Source organism: Tamandua tetradactyla, chromosome 16 (genome assembly GCF_023851605.1).
Source record: "Tamandua tetradactyla isolate mTamTet1 chromosome 16, mTamTet1.pri, whole genome shotgun sequence".
NCBI lineage: Eukaryota > Metazoa > Chordata > Mammalia > Pilosa > Myrmecophagidae > Tamandua > Tamandua tetradactyla.
In genome coordinates, this window is record NC_135342.1 from 25,643,741 (window position 1) to 25,661,971 (window position 18,231).

The window sequence follows — 18,231 nt, forward strand, 5'->3', positions numbered from 1 at the left end:
TTTCTAGGTACCCCATGATTCACTAGCCAACGCCACAGATCTCTTCGAGTCAGATTATTTTGACTACTGCTTTGAGTTTGGCTATTTGTTCTAGCTTGCTAGCTGCTGGAATGCAATATACCAGAAATGGAATGGCTTTTAAAAAAGGAAATTTAATAAGTTACAAGTTTACAGTTCTAAGGCTGAGAAAATGTCCCAATAAAAACAAGTCTATAGAAATGTCCAATTTAAGGCATCTGGGGAAAGATACCTTGGTTCAAGAAGGCCGATGAAGTTCAATGTTTCTCTCTCAGCTGGAAGGGCACATGGAAAACATAGCAGCATCTGCTGGCTTTCTTGTGGCTCTACAAAAAGTGACTCTCCAAAATGTTTCCTCTTTTAAAGGATTCCAGTAAGCAACTCCACCTTCAATGGGTGGAGACACATCTCCATGGAAATCATCTAATCAAAAGTTACCATCCACAATTGGGTGGATCATATCGCCATGGAAACAATCAAAATGCTCCCACCCAGCAATATAGAATGAGGATTAAAGGGCATGGCTTTTCTGGGATCCACTATAGATTCAAACCAGCACACTATTATAATAGCCACTTCCACCCTGTCTTTGGTGATTAAGTGCTGCCACCTCACTTCTGCCAACTTGGGATCTGGTCATCCCCATTGTGTGTAAGGATTCCAGCTCATTGACAGCTGTTCCCACAGTAATATCTGACCTACAGAGAAGTGCAACTACAGAGCTCTTCAGGGATGATGGCGCTAGTCTCACAAATTTATTTCTCAGTGTTCTGGTGAAAGGTGCATCCTCCGGACATTCCTGGGGTGTAAGAGCAGGCTTTGCATGATAAATCCACTCTAACATTCCAATCTCTCTAAGCCTCTGGATCCCCTCATCTACATTATACCAGGGCAGTTCTGGCATTTCAACCTCAGGTAGTGTTGGCCACCTTTTGATCCATGTTTCAACCAACCAACCAAACAAGCTGTTAACACCTTTTCTAACCGCTCGAGCTATAACATTGAATGCAGAATCTCTGCTTAGTGGGCCTATATCAATAAATTCAGCCTGATCCAGCCTTACATTCCTCCCACCATTATCCCACACCCTTAAAATCCATTGCCACACATATTCCCCTGATTTTTGTCTATATAAATTGGAAAACTCACACAGTTCTTTTGGAGTATAATGTACCTCCTCATGTATGATACTTTGTACCTCACCTTTAGGGGCCTGTTGGAACTTTAGTCTAATTATAGGTCTGGAAGAAATGAGGGGTGGTGGGGGTGGGTCATGAAAACAATTAGAAATATCTTCCAAGACCTTTGCTTCAGGGTATTCATTTGCAGTTTTATCTGATGAAACAGGATTAGTCACTCTAGGGCTAATCCCTTCAGGTGGAGGTTGGGTAGCCAATCTCCTCAAGGCAGACTGGAGATGGGGTGGCCGTGTCCTCAGGGGAGACTATTAGGGTTATCTAGAGAAGACTCAGCATGACCTAGGGTTTTAACCTCTCCACAGACATCATTATCAATCCATATGTCACCATCCCATTTTCCAGGTTTTACAATCAATGCCCTCACTTTAACGGCAGATACCATGCAAGATTGGGATTTCAGTTTATGTTGTAAAGTTGCTGTTCTAACAATAAGATTTTGAGTCTGATTTTCGGAGATCTCAAGTCTACAGCTACAGGAAATAAGATTTTCCTTCAGGACACTCACAGAAATGTCTACATCTGTCAGATGATACTTAAGCTTCTCGTTTGAAGCCTTAAGCCCATTCCTTTCACTCATTAATGTATACAGTGTATCTAACAACAACCAGCCAACATCTCTATACTTCCTATTCCACAAAACTCTGTAAAGGTGTCAAAAACTTTATCCCCCAGAGCCCGGCTTCATACAAGTGAAGCATTAGAAGAATTGAATGGTGATATTTTGACTATCTCTTTTGCCAACTCACTCCATGGATTGGCAGTGTCATTCTGATTACGGGAAACAGAGTCCTTAGTGCCTTTGAGTCCAGTCAGAGTAGAAAACCATTCATATAAACCCATTTTTAAGACTCTGTTTTTAAGAACCACTCCTGGTACCAAGTTGTATTAGTTAGGATTCTCTAGAGACACAGAATCAACAGGAAATATTCATAAATATAAAATTTATAAAAGGGTCTCACATAACTGTGGGAACATGGAGTCCAAAATCTGTAGGGAAGGCTGTGAAGCTGATGATTCTGATGGATGGTCTGGACGAACTCCACAGGAGAGGCTCACCGGCTGAAGCAGGAAGGAGACTGTGCCTTCTGAATTCTTCTTAAAAGACTTCCAGTGATTAGATTAAGCATCACTCATTAAAGAAGACACTCCCCTTAGCTGATTACAAATAGAATCAGCTGTGGATATAGCCAACATGATCATGATTTAATTCTATGAAATGTTCTCATAGCAAAAGACAGACCAGCACTTACCCAACCAGACAAACAGGTACCACCACCTGGCCAAGTTGACACATGAACCTTCCCAAAAAAAAGGATGTCAAAAACAGATGGTAATTCATATTTATAACTTCATCTTCTGTGTAAGACTAAAGCAAAAAATGCTTATTTGGTACAAAATTAATATTTTGACTAGTGCATTTCCTAATATAACTTATGTGGACAGTTCAGTTGAACACCATAAGAACATGGAACCTTGAATAGGGCATGAGATTTTGTAGGTTTGTCCAGAGTAATATCCTGATAAATACCAGAGTGATTTTAACAGTGAATAAAAAGGTATTTGCAAAGTCCCCTCAGGGGAATGGTGAGAAAGGGGGAAAATTCAACTTCCCCATTTGAAGAATCCCTGATGTGCTCACAAGCAGTGGGGACAACCAAATCAATAGGCCAAACCCTCATTCTTGGGGTTTGTTTATATGAAATTTATCCTACGAAGGATAGACTAAGCCTACTTAAAATTAGGCCTAAAAGTCACCCCCCAGAGAACCTCTTTTGTTGCTCAGATGTGGCTTACCTCTCAGTCAACATGGCAAGTAAACTCACCACCACCCCCCCCCACGTAAGACATGACTTTCAGGGGGTGTGGACCTCCCTGGCAACGTGGGAAAGAAATCCTAGAATGAGCTCAGACTCAGCATCAAGGGATTGAGAAAACCTTGACTGAAAAAGGGAAGAGAGAAATGGGACAAAATAAACTGTCAGTGGCTGAAAGATTTCAAACAGTCAAGAGGTTATCCTTATGCACTATATAGATATCACCATTTTAGTTTCAGATGTATTAGACAGGCTAGAGGGAAGCACCCGAAACTGTTGAGCTGTGTTTGGTAGCAATGTTTCTTGAAGATATTGCATAATGATACAGCTTTTGCAATATGTGTGATTGTGAAAACCTTGTGTTGATGCTCCTTTTATCCATGATATTGAGAGATGAGTAAAAAATATTGATTAAAAATAAATAAATAATAGGGGGAACAAAGGTTAAAATCTATTGAGTACATAGGAGATAGAAATAGGGTAAGATATTGGGTAATTGGAGCTGAAGGGATACAGATTGTGCAACAGGACTGAATATAAAAACTCAGAAATGGACAGCACAATATTACCTAACTGTAATACAATTATGTTAAAACACTGAATGAAGCTGCATATGAGAATGATAGAGGGAGGAGGGCTGGGGCATAAATGAAATCACAAAGAAAGATAGACGATAAAGATTGAGATGGTGTAATCTAGGAATGCCTAGAGTGTATAGTGATAGTGACTAAATGTACAAATTTAAAAAATGTTTTTGCATGAGGAAGAACAAAAGAATGTCATTACTGCAGAGTGCTGAAAACAGATGGTACTTAATATTTTAAAACTTCAACTAATGTGTGAGACTAAAGCAAAAACTGTTTATTTGCTACAAATTTATACTTTGACTAGTGTATCTCCTAGTATAACTTATGTAGATAGTTGATTGAACACCTTAAGTTCATGGAACTTTGTATAGGACATGAGATTTTGTTGGTTTGTTCAGGTGATGCCCTGATGAATCCCAGAGTGATATGATCAGTGAGTGGAAAAGTATTTGCAAAGTCCCCTTCAGGGAATGGTGAGAACGAGGGAAAACTCAACTCCCCCAAGTTGAATTCTTGATATTCTCACAAGCAGTGTGGACAACCAAAGCTATAGGCAGAGTCCCCAGTCTTGAGGTTTGTTCATATGAAACTTAACCCCACAAAGGATAGGTCAAGTCTACTTAAAATTGAGGCCTAACAGTCACCCCCAAGAGAGCCTCTTTTGTTGCTCAGATGTGGCCTCTCTCTCCAGCCAACACAGCAAGCAGACTCACCACCCTCCCCCTGTCTACGTGGGACATGACTACCAGGGGTATGGATCTTCCTGGCAGCGTGGGACAGAAATTCCAGAATGAGCTGAGACCCAGCATCAAGGGATTGAGAAAACCTTCTTGACCAAAAGGGGGAAGAGTGAAATGAGACAAAGTGTCAATGGCTGTGAGATTCCAAACAGAGTTGAGAGGTTATCCTGGAGGTTATTCTTATGCATTAAGTAGATATCACCATGTTATCCAAGATGTAATGGAGAGGCTGGAGAGAATTGCCTGAAAATGTAGAGCTGTGTTCCAGTAGCCATGTTTCTTGATGATGATTGTATAATGATATAGCTTTCATAAGGTGACTGTGTGATTGTGAAAACCTTGTGTCTGATGCTCCTTTTATCTACCTTGTCAACAGATGAGAGGAACATATGGAATAAAAATAAGTAATGGGGGAACAAATGTTAAAATAGATTTAGTTTGAAATGCTAGTGATCAATGAAAGGGATCAGTAAGGGGTATGGTCTGTAAAATCTTTTTTTTTCCTGTTTGTTATATTTTTCTGTTGTCTTTTTATTTCTTTTTCTGAATTGATGCTAATGTTCTGGGAAATGATCATGATGATGAATATGCAACTATGTGATGATATTGTGAATTGCTGAGTGTATGTGTTGGCAATGTTTGTGTTTCTTGTAATTTTTTTAATTAATAAAAAATTTTTTAAAGTCTGCTGAAAAAAACATGCTTACTGATTATATATATAGAACGGAATTATCAAAATAGGAATGTTTGCATTTGCTTTGTCTTTTTTGATATTTAGAATAATAATAATAATAAAAGAGAAAAAATACATGTTGTTCTAGTTTGCTAGCTGCTAGAATACAATACACCAGAGATGGATTGGCTTTTAATAAAAGGGGATTTATTTCATTAGTTCTTCAGAGGAAAGGCAGCTAACTTTCAACTGAGGTTCTTTCTTAAAGTGGGAAGGCACAAGGTGATCTCTGCTGGCCTTCTCTCCAGGCCTCTGGGTTCCAACAACTTCCCCTGGGATGATTTCTTTCTGCATCTCCAAAGGCCTGGGCTGAGCTGTGAGTGCTGATATGAGGTATGCAGAGCTGCTTGGGCTGTGCTACATTGAGCTCTCTCATTTAAGCACCAGCCAATTAATTCAAACATCATTCATTGCAGCAGGCACGCCTCCTAGCTGACTGCAGATGTAATCAGCAACAGATGAGGTTCACATGGCATTGGCTCATGTCCACAGCAATAGAACTAGGTACCTTCACCTGGACAAGTTGACAACTGAATCTAACTACCACACATGCCAAGAAAGAAATTACAGCAGGAATGGGATCTAAGTTACAGAACTCTGACGTATGTTGGACTGAGTGGCCAGGCAGAACTTCACTGAGGTCTTTTGAGAAAAGACCTGAAGATAAGAAACAATCCCTAAAGCATTTGGAGAAAGCATTCCAGGCAGAGGAATAGCAAGGGCAGGGGCTCCACGCAGGATGGCTGGATTGTGCCTGAGCATCTGAGGAACTGCAAGGAAGGCAGAGTGGCAGGGTGAATGGGGCTAGATGAGGCAGAGAGGTAGGTAGGGGCAGAGGCAGGGTTGGACACTGGTCTTTGGGTGAGATGGGAGCTGTGGGAGGGTCTTTGAGCAGAAGAGGTGGCCAGTGATTGAGGCTTGGTCCAAGTGGCAGAGCCAACCGGATGTGGGGTCTGAAAGAAACTGTGTCTCCCCAGGCAGTTCAGGCAGAACTTCCTCATCTGCTTGGCTCTTATTGGTACTCAATCTGAAGTGTTGGTTAGTGAGGCTGCTGTTGCCGGTCTCCATGCCAATGACGGGTTAGAGCAAGCAGAGGGGCTCCAGGCTTGGGTTCTGGAGGTCAGCCCGCTTACATGTGAATTTTCCCTCTAGCTTTTATAGCTCTGTGGGCTAAGAAGTTAGCACCTGGGCCTCAGTTTCCTCCTATGTAAAATGGAAATGATTTTACTTACCTTGTAAGGTTGTGGTGCGGCTTAAACCAGAGACCATGCATGTAAATGGTTTGCACTGTGAGACCTTTTGGATCTCAGAGAAACTCTAAACCAAGCAGGAAATGAAAGGTGGGTAGGCAAGCACAGGAGACCAGGCAGGCCTCCAGACTCCCAATCCATTCACTCCTGTATTGACAGCTTTTACAGAGACCCAAAGGACAAAGGCTTAAGGGGCTACATTCACTTTTCTCTCACATGAAAGCCCGTGGGAGTCCAGAGCAGGTGAATGGATGGGCCCTGTACGATCAACCAGAGACCCAGCCTCCTCCTGTTTTTGCTCTGCAGCCTTCCAAGGTGCTGCCCGTGGACGTTCGGGGAGCATGGCCCCACGAGCAGGCTCTCAGAAAAGGCACACATCGGTCCTTTTTTTTTTTTTTTTTTTTTTTTTTGCGTTACCTGGCAATAAATATTTTAATTTCTACTTTTGTTTGACACAATTTTCAAGTTCATTCCCTTATTTTTGCTTCAAATGCAAAGCTGGTGGCACGTGTGATGCCTGAGACCCCACAGTACCCCCCAGCTGCAGCCTTGGCCCCTGCCACCCCCTTCACTACCCCAGCCTGGCCCCCGTCCAGAGGCCACTCCTGGAAGCTACCAGGAGGAAAGCTACCATGAGGTATGATTAGGGGAATTACCAGCTTTGTGGCCTGCACAAACCACAAGAGAACATGCTGATGTGAACATAATTCAAGGCATCCCTCGGTTCCAGGGCTGGGCTCATCCCTGGGAGTCATGTCCCACGTTGTCAGAATGTTGCACTTAGCATCCTTATACAAGTGTTTGGTGAATGCATGTTTATGAAGAGAGGGAAAGGGAAGTTGGCCAGTAGCTGGCAAAATAAAGACAAACACTGTGTGGTCTGCTGGAATTTGTTGATGAGGAAGAAAATGCTTCTTGGCATTGAATTTGTGAATGAGCAAAGCACAGAATTGGAGTTGTTGGTGAATGGAGTGTTGTAAAGGCAGAAACCCATTAAGAACCTGAGGCTTAAACAGTATAGAATTCTTAGTAAATGGATATATATTTGGGTATATATCCATTTATATATCCACAAAGCTAAACCACAAATAAATACCACCAAGACGTTTCTTGGTGGTATTTGTACACATTTATACACTCCTGCCAGCTCCTTCTCTAATTCGCAGACCACTGACCAAGGCAAGGGTGGGGCTGGGGGAAGACTTTTTTAGGTAGCACTGTCGTGAGGCCTGGGTTCGGGGAATCAAGGATGAGGCCCTCTCATACCTGCCTCATTCACATTTACCTGGGCCAGAGGGCGGAAGAGCCCAGGGGACTATTCCCACCAGACTGGCCCACCAGACTAAAGGTGAACAGGGAGTGAGAATCAGCTGCCCTTGGGGAGGGAGAAGGAAGCCATCTACTCCTGCCATCACAGTCAAAGTGATTAGCCTTATCCTTGACTCCTGGACACTGGCCCTGCCCACTGCCCTGCGAGCCTGGGTGCCTTTTGGAGGCTGTAGCAGCCAGGGGGAAGGGCATGCATTTCTAGGGTTCGTAGGCTCACACTTCAGTTTGCAGGAAGGACACCAGGGAGTACTTCCAAAAGGCCTTGACAGCTTGTCCCCAGCTGTCAATCCAGCAGAATCAGGTAGGGGTGGGTGGGCGGGAGGTATCAGGTAAGCAATTTCTGATACTGCTACAAACTTTATTTTTTATTAGAATAGAGTACCATCTCAAATATTTTCTACAAAGGAAAATGGGGGTGGGGAGGAAGGAAGCACAGCAACTTCACTTGTGTGAAAGCTATATATGCCTATAAATTGTTTTCGTTTTTGTTTTTGTTTTTTTTTTAATAAATTCAGTGCTCACATTTCTGTGAAGAATTAACCTAGTTTCAGGAAACCCTGCCTTGGCAGGGATAGGTAAGCAATGCTTTTCCCTGCCCATATCTGGTTTGATTACTGCCCTGACGCTCTGAGGTGCCAAGAAAAGTGGCAGCCTTATGGATGAATAAATATATGCCTGGCCCACAGTCATGGACCACAAGGTCAGTGAGCTTTTGGAAAAGCAGAGGGGAAGACTAGCTTACTTTGAAACCTGATTAAAAAATAATTCATACTCTTCAGTGTGTGCTGTTGGTACATGAGACAAGAGCTTGGAGACATCCTGACTAGGCCAGGGAGGCAGCGTCCTCCTCATACTCGCCTGCCCTTGGACATTGGGGAGGGGGGATGTATGGGGGGAGGTCCTGGTTCCTCAGTTTGGGACAGGAGACTTGCCCAGCTTACTAGTCCATGTCTGAATTTTTCCTCTAAACCAGTGCCAAGTCTGACTGCATGCACGGAAACACAGAATCTGTATGCCGAAAAGTTGCAGAAACTAGAATATAAAAGTTTTGATAATATAAAGCCATCTGTTCCAGCCCACCTTGGAAACCTGTAATAGATATTTAACTACTACAGTGAAAATCTTAATATACTTTTTAAAAATATTTAAAGTGATCTAAGATTAAGCATGTAAAAAAAAAATCTCTTTGAGGGCACTCTGTCCAGTGAAGGGGGTGTGGGGCGTCGTGCAGCAGGCTGGGTCAGTTAATGCGTCAGCCATGGGTAGGCTTCCATGGAAACCTTGCTGTGGTCCCTGTGGTCACAGGAGCTCCTGCCCGGCCTCCATGTCGCAGGAGGCAACAAGGGTGAGGTGAGGCTTGCGACTGATGCGGTGCAGCGTGGTCTGGCAGTTCCCACATTTGCTCTGGTTGATCAGTCTTCCCAGGAAGTTTGTCTCTCTAGTCGCATCCAAGCGTTTGGGATTTGCTCAGAAACTGAAAATAGTACATATAGCAGCCTGAGAGGGGGCTTGTGCATGCAGAGCCTCCCACGCCTTGGCGTTGTGGTCTCGGTGTCATCCCCATGGTACTCCACCACAAACTCACCCCGGGAGAGCTGCGTGGTGGCGACCACTCGCCTGCCTTTTCCATCGATGAAAAGGAATCTTCATTCCTTCCTTCTTCCCACTTTCAATCAAATCATCTGCTCTTTTTCTTTCTTCAGACTGCAGCCCAGCTGTGCTCTTCCTGGAGCTCCACTGGACAGGGTAGAAACTGGTGAGTGTGTGGTTCTATTGCCTTCTTCCTGGAGCTTTTCTCCAAAGGGCCTGTTTGCCCTTGATGCCCTTTTTTTCAGTTTGTTTGGTGACAGCTGCACTGCTAAAATCGCAAGATGAGGTGGGACTTTTGGGAGTTTCTGCTGCTTCAGGTTTGAAAAAGGTGCTGGAGGGGCCTCTCCCTGCGTCTCTGATCTTCTGTTCCTCAGCCTTCACGGTGCTCCCTGTTGCCTTCCCAGTGTCTCTTTTTTCGCTTCCTGTAGATCCCGGCTACTGGTTTCCCTGGCATTTGACTTCGTGATGTGGGACTGAGTTCTCTCCTGAAGGGCAGGAACGTGTGTTTCAGAGCATTTGCTCAGGTGCATGTAGGAATAGATTTTTGCTTGCCTAGTAAATACATTCTCCTGTAGCCCAGCCGGGGCCACGATGCACACCGTGCACCCTCGCCCTCGCCGCTGCCTCAGCCCAGCCACCACTGCCGCTGCCACCACCACCAGCACTGCACTGGCATCCTGAGGAAGGGCCTGAGGTGCCTCATGGCACCCCTTCACCCATGCCCCATAAGGCAGGGCCTGGGACCTGCACTAGCCCAGGACTGAGGGACGCAGGCAGGGAGGCCCCCATTTTCCTTTTAAAAACGCCCTGGGAATAGCACATAGCCCTTCTACTAATCTCTTTTGGCCAGGGTTAGAGGTCACATCTGGCTGCAAGGGAGATTGGGATATAGAGTTCCTAGCAGAGCAGCCATGTGCTCCACTAAAAGTTAGGGACTTCTATTACTGAAAGGAAGGAGGGGAAAATGGATGTGGGCACCTCTGTCAGAATTTCTTAATGGTGGCAGTGAGTGTCCCTTTCTCTTCTGTTCAGCTTGGCCCAGAAAGTTTACAAATGGATGGCAGATTAACGTGGGTAAACAGGACACAGAAATGCTTGGACAAATAACGTAACATTCCTCTCTGCTGAGTGTAAATTAGTTCCTCCCTGTTTAGCCCTCGACCACTGTGGCAAGCAGGCGCAGGGGCAGTACCGTGGCTATGTCTGTCCTCCCCAGGCTATGCCTGCCCCTAACCTATCAACAGGCACAAGTGGGGTGTAGCATTCCCCTCTGTTGGTCTCCCCTTAGCATCTAACAGCTACCACCTTCCCCTGCTTGTTTCATTTTTTCTGCCTACAATGACAGTCTAAAAGATTAGACAGTGTCTTCTGCTTTGTAGGAAAAAAGGGACTTAGGCTCTTCACTGGTCTGCAGCAATCCCGATGATGTTCACTGCTAGGTTGGCTTAGCCTTTCTCCAGCATCTCTCCAGCAGACATTTTTCAGAGGGTCACTCCAACCCCGAAGTAAAACTTCATGCCTGCAATTTAGCAAGAGATTTCTGGATGCCCACTTTAGTGGACAGGAAATCCAAGACGGGGTATTGTTAGGGGACAGTCCTCCCTGGGCGTCTTGTGCTCCTGTATGACTGAGGCCTGACACAGTTGACCGGAAAAGCAACTACTGCAAGGCCCAGTTTTATCTTTTTCTTGAAGTTTACATGAACAGCCTGCTCCAGTCTTATAAACATCGTAATTCCGTTTATTTTGAACTTCAGACATCCCAGGAGCTGGATGACCTTCAGAACACAGAATGCAGGGATTTGCTTTCCTTTCTCTGAAGACCAAAGTGCTGCACTGCCTGATGACCACAACCAATCTCACTCTGGCCCTTGATATTCTGGGATACTAATAATTAGAAAATCTTGATGGACTATCCTTTGGGAGCTGTCAAGGGGCTGATGGCTGTCAGCTAGGGAGGCCCAGCCTTGGAATCCAGACCCAGCTGCCTGTGAGGTCTAGAGTTTGACTTTACTTACAAGTTAAGTTAGCCTGTTACTGTTTTAAAAATGCTGGCAGAAGCCCTGAGACTCTTGGGTTAGAGACAAAAGGTTTTATTCCTCACAGTGAACAGGATAAGCATCGACTTATGTCGGTCTTCCTTAGCCCCGAGTCCCACAGGGTCAGTGGGGCAGGCCCAGATGGATGCCTGCACATGCAGTGGGCTGTGTCACAGGAGAGGAACGTGAACTTGGGAACCTGCCAGTTTATGGCAAGCAGCAAGGAGGCCTGCTGTTTGTCCTGGAGGGAGATACTACCTTATCCCTCAAGATTGCTTGTTACAAACACAACCTGAGAAATGACCCAGATAAGCTGTCAGGGCAATGCATTCCTGACATGCCCAGCAAGACCTGCAGGAGCATGAGAACCCAGCAAAGGGTTGTCCCATCCACCCCTGGGTCCTGCACCACCTCGGCTTCTCACCAGAGTCGGCTGACCAGACTGGGACAGCAACACTATAACCTAAGACACCCTGTCAGCAGTGGTGAGCACCCCTGATAGACTCCAGAGGAGTCCAAAAGTCCACTGTAGTCAATTTGCCAGGTGCAGGTGAGACTGCGTGGCCACCCTCACTGAGACAAACGGGACAACTCTGGCTGGAGGCACAAAGTCATGCAGAGATAGATTCTGTAGCAAATACACTGTATTAGCAACCTATAAAAGCTCAACTGGTCGTATTGGTGTTGAAGATTCACTCAATCATCTTTCTACCAACTCAAAACAGTTTTCCTTAAAAATCCAAGTACGTAACTTTTCCCCCTTCATATGACTAAGATATGAAGGAAGGAGAACTCTTGATGGGAGTGGTAGAGAGGGGCCTTCTGCCAGGCCAGAGGCACAGGGGGGTGTGGGGCCCCGGAACACCAGGGGAGAGCCTGAGGGGCACAACAGGTGTGGGTGACTTCTAGGGCTGCTTGTGGGGTGGGGACAGGTCTAAGGGAGAAATGCCAACTACTAAGGAGGAGCAAGGACACAGGTGGGAGAGGTGGGCACCAGGCCCCGAAGGAGGCTCCCTTGCGCACTCATGAGGGGAAACGGACATCTATACTGTCACATGACTTTCAGGACAGCCCACAGGGCAGGCAAGGCAGAGGAGGCTCAAAGCAGCTGAAGTGACCTGCCTGCTCTTACACACCTGGATAGCGGCAGGCGAAGTTTCTTCCCAACACCAGGATCCTCTTTCCCTGGACCACAGGATCTCCCAGAGCTCTGGGAGCCCCATGTGGTCTGGAATGTAAGAAGGTTTCAACTCTGAGTTGACTGTGGTGCCAACTCAGAAGGCTTGGATGGAGAATACCAGAATCTATCAGTAACCACTCCGCAGATGAGGGAGGTAGGGAAGGAGATGAGATATATGCCAATCTTTGCTTCTGGATTAAGTCTTTGTTCAAGGCAATGTCTGGAACTGTAAGCCTTCCGCAAAGCCACACAGGCTACCCTGGTACCCACACACCCTACCACAAGCGACGGCCCAATCTCCTGAGCCACCAAGGCAGGTGGAGGCCCCAGGCTGCTTGCCTGACCCCCTGGGTTGCCCAGATGCTGCTGTCTTCAGGACTACTTTGTTTGGAAGGGGGATGATAAGAAAGAGGCTTAGAGTCTAGAGAATAGGAAGGGAACACCCACAGGTAGGCATCAGAATTGGGCCTGAGCCTAGAGGCTGAATTCAGCTGGGAAAGGCTCTGTGTGAGTGAAGGCACTGCAGGGCCAGCCCACAGCTCTCCCTCCCTCCTCCCCTTTAAGATGGGCGAATGCAGAACGCAAGAACAGAGGAAAATCATGGCTGCTTGGGTGTTTTTAGCCAAGACCAATCCAGTTTCAGGAACTGTCTTGGTTTTCCCTGGGCCTATGGCACCATGGTTCACCTTCCCGTGCCCTCCAAGGCGCACCTGAAATTCTGAGTTATAATCCATAGTGGATCATAAAAATCAATGCAGCAGGCTGTAGCATATATTTTACTTTTTAAAAATTAAAATAGATGAAGAAAAACTCAGGGTTCAGCACAGGTGGTAAAGCTAAGTGTTGTTTTGTGAAACTTATGGGCACTCAGTTGTGATGTAAAATGTCTTTCCTACTGTGGGTTGCCTTCAAAAAGATCCAAAAGACACTAATTTAAGGGATCTGTTTCTAGAACGGGACATCTTATGTAGCATCCTGTGATAATTTTGATAAGTTTAAATCAGTAGTCTCATGAAAAAAGGAAGCACATGCCAAAAAAAATTTAAAAGGGAAATTACTTTTTATTAAATGTGTATATTTTTACTTTCTTCCTTTCAGAATCCTAATAAAAAAACTTTGTTTCTGTTTATTAAAAACAAAACAAATCAACTGAACAAAGGAAATAATTAAAGCATCACTTTTGTGATAGGAAAGGAGGCAATGGGATTCAACTGAAGCAAAGGAAATTTACCTGGAGCAAAGAAATAAAGAGAAGATGATTCTGGTCTCTGCCCACCCATCTGCCCTTTCCCAAGCCCCTGCCCCTGAGACAGGGAAGCAGCCTCCCTACCTTCTGGGGTAACAAACAGACCAAAAGCCCTAGTGATCTCACAAATACAAATCAATCACTCTATTTTTAAAAAGCACACACACAATTCTACAATTGCCTCCCTTCCCTCCCCCTGTGCTCTTTATGAGCAGGGGTCCCAAGCAGGGGGCCGGCGTCCCGTGTCCGGCCTTCACAGGGCATACGTGTTCTTCACCAGGTGCTCCTTGTCGTTGCAGGAGCTCCAGGCAGCATGGAGGGCGCGCTCCTGGTTCCTCCGCGCCACCCTGATGAGGCAGACCACGGAGGCTCCCAGGAAGAGGACGAGGACCACGGTGAACAGGCCGGCCAGCACCACCACTGGGGAGGAGAGAGGGGCCTCAGCAAAGGTGCGTCACTGAGGGCTGCCGCGGGCGGGGAGTCTGCCTGGGCATAGGGCTGGCCAGGACTGCCCTTCTATCACACACCTCCCGTCCTTCCACCACACGCCCCCATCCTTCACTCAGAAGGCTCTGGAGAACCACAGTGGGGGAGGACTTTGATACAGCCTACCAGGGGGCCACCAAAGGAGACTCCCCACCTTCTCCTGGAACTCCAAAAGTAGGTTCCTAAAAAAAGGAGGGGCCATGCTACACACACCAAGAGTGGATGTTTGTGTTCCTCCTTTTTGAACAAAAAGACATTTCAACTCTGTATCCCCATGCCACCTATTAGGGGCAACGTGCACAGGAGTGTCAAACCAAAAGGTACATAGGAGGGGATAGAAACATAAAACTCTGTTGTGTGTGTTTGAATGTATGTAAACATAAACCCCAAGGTTTTGTGCACACCACACACAAACAGAAGGGCAATCGACAGATGTGAGCTGCAGAGGCTGGGGCTGTCTGTGGAATGAGTTACAGGTGCAGCCGGAAGGGGACCCTCGTGCTCCTAATTGCCCAGGCAAGTTTCATGGTGTTGCCCCACTGCAGTCCCACTGGTTAGGTTTAGATGCTTTTCTCCCAGGTGGGGCACCACCTAAGGAATGTGACCTGCCTGGTTCCCTCTTCTCTGTGGCTACAGACTATAAACTGGGCCCTTTCAGGATCCCTCTCTCCACCCCAACCCACAACCTTCAAGACCCAGGGGCTGCTTTCCAAGCCTGGCAAACCAGGTACCCACTCTGCTCCTCTTCTAAACCAGCTCAGACGTATGGTCTGGGTCATGACTTGTTAACAGGGAAACAGGTAGAAAGAGGCCAAACCAGTGTGGCAAGTTCTCTGTGCAAATGCCACCATCCACAATTCAGGTTCAGAAACAAAGACAACAGATAGGCTGCCTAGTTGCCTGGTCATACTGGATTGCTTGGGGAAAGCAGCACTGGCCTGGGGCTCACATTGCTGCTCTCTGATTACTTTCCTTCCCGTCACCCAGAGCCAACTTTTTCTACCCCATTACGGCAAAGCTCCTTCCAGAACCATGGTCAGACCTCAGGCTAGTCAGTAGGAACTCATCCCCTTACCCCCACTGCCTAAGTGGACTGCTGACTGCCTCCCAGCCCCACTGCAGTCCATCCCAGACCCAAGGAGGTAACATTTGTGCACATTTTGCAGTGAGACAAACATCCACCACATACTCTGAGCTGTATTCTCATGCAGCAATATCACCTTATTCCCAAAAGACACTTATAGTGAAGGAGAATGTGTCCAAGACAACATGAACAAAAACAGAGCTGAGCAAAGCTGAGCTTATTCAAGGGAGGCAGGCAGCAGGTGGAGGCAGTGAGAGGCCACTTACCTTTAGTGCCATGGGGCAGGAGAGGATACAATTGCTTGCCTAGAAGAGAAAACAACACCCTGAGAGGCACTTACAGTCCTTCCCTCCCCAGACGCCAAAAGCTGAGGATTCCCTGCAGCCCTGGGGCCTTCACAGGGTCATTTTCTGAGGGATTTCTTCCTGCTCTTCTGAGGGCCCAGAAGCCTTCCCCCTGGTGGGGACCTGGGACCTGGCTGCCAAACACTGGGGCCCAGATCACCTGTTTTGGGGAAACTGACTGATGGTTCTTGGATTTATAAGTCGGGGACTTACCAAAGCAGCGGTGCATGCATTCCTCCTTGGACTGATAGATGTTTTTATTGCCCCGGCACCCTCCATAGATGAAGTTATCACAGATATTCTTTTCCACATCAAAGTACCAACGTGTGAAAGATGCACGGCAAGGTCCAGTCTCTGCCTTGGCAGTACAATATTCTGGGAGCAAAACAGCCCAGAGAGCACAAATTACCAAGTCTGGCCTAGTTCCCTCACTCTCCACATGAGGAATCTGAGGTAGAGGTACAGTAACCTGCTCAGTCACACAGTTGGGGAGAGGTAGAGCACTAGGTAAATTTCAGGTCCTGCGCTCTACATTGCCTCCGTAAAGCAAGCTTCCCCTCTGGCACAGGCACATCCTGCTTCCTGCTGCCCTGGGGCATCCATGTGAGGGCTGTCATCTCAGGCAATAACCCTACTGTGTTCCTACTGGAAGGTGAGGAAGCCCTGCTTCAAAATTTCCTTGGTGGGAATCCTCAAGCATGCCTCAATTCCCAACTAAGTAAGTTTTTGTCCCATTCATACATATATATTTTTTGTCATACCTTCATAGTTAAAAATATCGCTGGAGAAGTCATCAGAATCCTGTCTTCTGGGAACTGAAATACAAATATCTGCATCAGAGAGGCTGGGACAATTACAGGAAACACAGTCTAGCTGGGGGTGCATCTCAAAGGGTCCACTGAGGGAGTATCGCTGCTCTGGAATATTTAAGTAGGATGTGGTCCCCTTCCATGGGCAGCTCTGCTATGTGATCTCCCCATCCTGCTGTATCCTAAGGCACATGCTCAATGAATGCAAGATGGAGAGACCTTCTGGCCACTTCAGGGGTCACCATGGAAGCTAATCTCAGCCACAATGCCTTTTCATGAGCTCTCAGACACAGTGACAGAGCCCCTTACTCCTGGGGAAATTCTCTTCTGAAAGATGGAAACCAGAGTAATCAGGCTGGTGCCTGGGGCTCTGGGCAACCTTAGAGATGCAGTGAGCCAATCAACAGTGCACCCAGGCAAGCTATGGCCAGGCTGGCCACAGGCTTCCTGGCTAGCAAAATGGAAAAGTGAATCTATAGCATTCTGCAGGTCAGGTGACCACTGATAATCACTTAACTAAAATGCTCATCTCCTCAGGTGAGCACTAGTGGCAGGGTCAAGGGCCAGGCCAACAGCAGGCCAGGGGAGCCCTGTCTGCCCTCCAAGGGGGGTGGGGTTCCCTCCCTCCATAGCAGGGGTTGCCCAGCTGAGCCCACTGCCTGGGGACTGGCCTTTGGGAGAGTTGGGCTGGCTACCTAAGGGGGCATTTGGCTATCTGCTAGTGCATCTGGGCCACTCACCCCAGGCTCCTGATGCTGAGTCCTTTAAGCATAAAGGAGGAATGGGGCAGCTGTTGTCAGCACTACAAAGCAAGCTAACACAAAGCTTGAGATCAAGTACTGCAGTGGGAATGGAGAGGTGGGGGTAGTACAGACAAAAGGACTCAACGCAGGGAGGGAGACAGCAATGACGACAGAGAGCAAAGGAAGTGGAACAGGCCAGGAGAGGTGGGAGTGGGGGAGTAAAACAGGTACAGCAGACAGAGGCAGGGGATCAGCTGCCCAGAGAGAGCTAGGGAGGGCCTAAGCCACGTGCAGCAGCAGTCTCCACATTCCCCTGTCCCCCAGGAGGAGGAAGGCCAGTCAGGAAGCTCTGTAGAATCCCCTCAGCCCTCTTGTCTGCAGGACAATGTGAGCTCCCCAACGTAGGGATGCTGGAGCCAAGAGCTGTTTGCCAATTCTGAGTTAAAAGAGAACCAGGGGATGGAAGCCCTTTCACAACTCCCGAATTACAAGTCCTTTCACAAAGACCCATCTGGATGGCACTTGTTTCATCCTGGGTTTTTTTTAAGAACCTACCACTTGGGACAGAGGAACCTGCTCCATTCCTGCTGGTGGACTGACCATCAACATCTTTCTCTGCAAAAGGACAAATAAACCACAAACAGTGAGAAAACGTATTGCCAAGACTTCCTGGTGAAACAAAACACGCTGTGTCCCTGGGCAGTTCTGAGGTGCCAGTCGCTCCTGCATGTCTCTCACAGCAACTCTAATTCTTCTTCATGTGGGACCTTAGCTGTGCCTGCTGGGCCACAATGACCTGCCAGGAGGTCTAAAAACTTGGAAATAAGGAACTGAGATTGCCCTCGGAAGGGCAACTCACACTGAATCAGAGCAAAGATGTACTAAGTAACAGAGGCCAAAAAGCTGCCTAATTGTATAAGTCCAGCTAAAGAATGAAAAGGTAAAGGGGTGTGCTGGTAAGGTATCTGGTTAGGAAAGCACCAAATCAGGAGAACTGGGAGGGTCCAGGTCAGCAGACCCCTGGCTCCCCTGCTCTCTGCT

At 46.9% G+C, this 18,231-nt stretch overlaps 1 protein-coding gene and 1 pseudogene across 1 annotated transcript in view; both read right to left on the reverse strand.

Moving 5' to 3' along the window:
• Window positions 1-8,914: 8,914 nt before the first annotated feature.
• Window positions 8,915-13,212, reverse strand: LOC143658366 (N-lysine methyltransferase KMT5A pseudogene; annotated as a pseudogene).
• A 307-nt stretch (window positions 13,213-13,519) lies between these two features.
• Window positions 13,520-18,231, reverse strand: part of SPINT2 (serine peptidase inhibitor, Kunitz type 2) — a 33,425-nt gene continuing 28,713 nt past the window's right edge. Inside the window, exons 3-7 of the mRNA XM_077132013.1 lie at window positions 17,746-17,805; window positions 16,400-16,453; window positions 15,852-16,013; window positions 15,561-15,599; window positions 13,520-14,144 (exon numbers count right to left, since the gene is read on the reverse strand). Of these exons, the coding sequence (XP_076988128.1) occupies window positions 13,978-14,144; window positions 15,561-15,599; window positions 15,852-16,013; window positions 16,400-16,453; window positions 17,746-17,805 (482 nt within the window). The 3' untranslated portion in view covers window positions 13,520-13,977. The remainder of the gene's footprint in view (window positions 14,145-15,560; window positions 15,600-15,851; window positions 16,014-16,399; window positions 16,454-17,745; window positions 17,806-18,231) is intronic.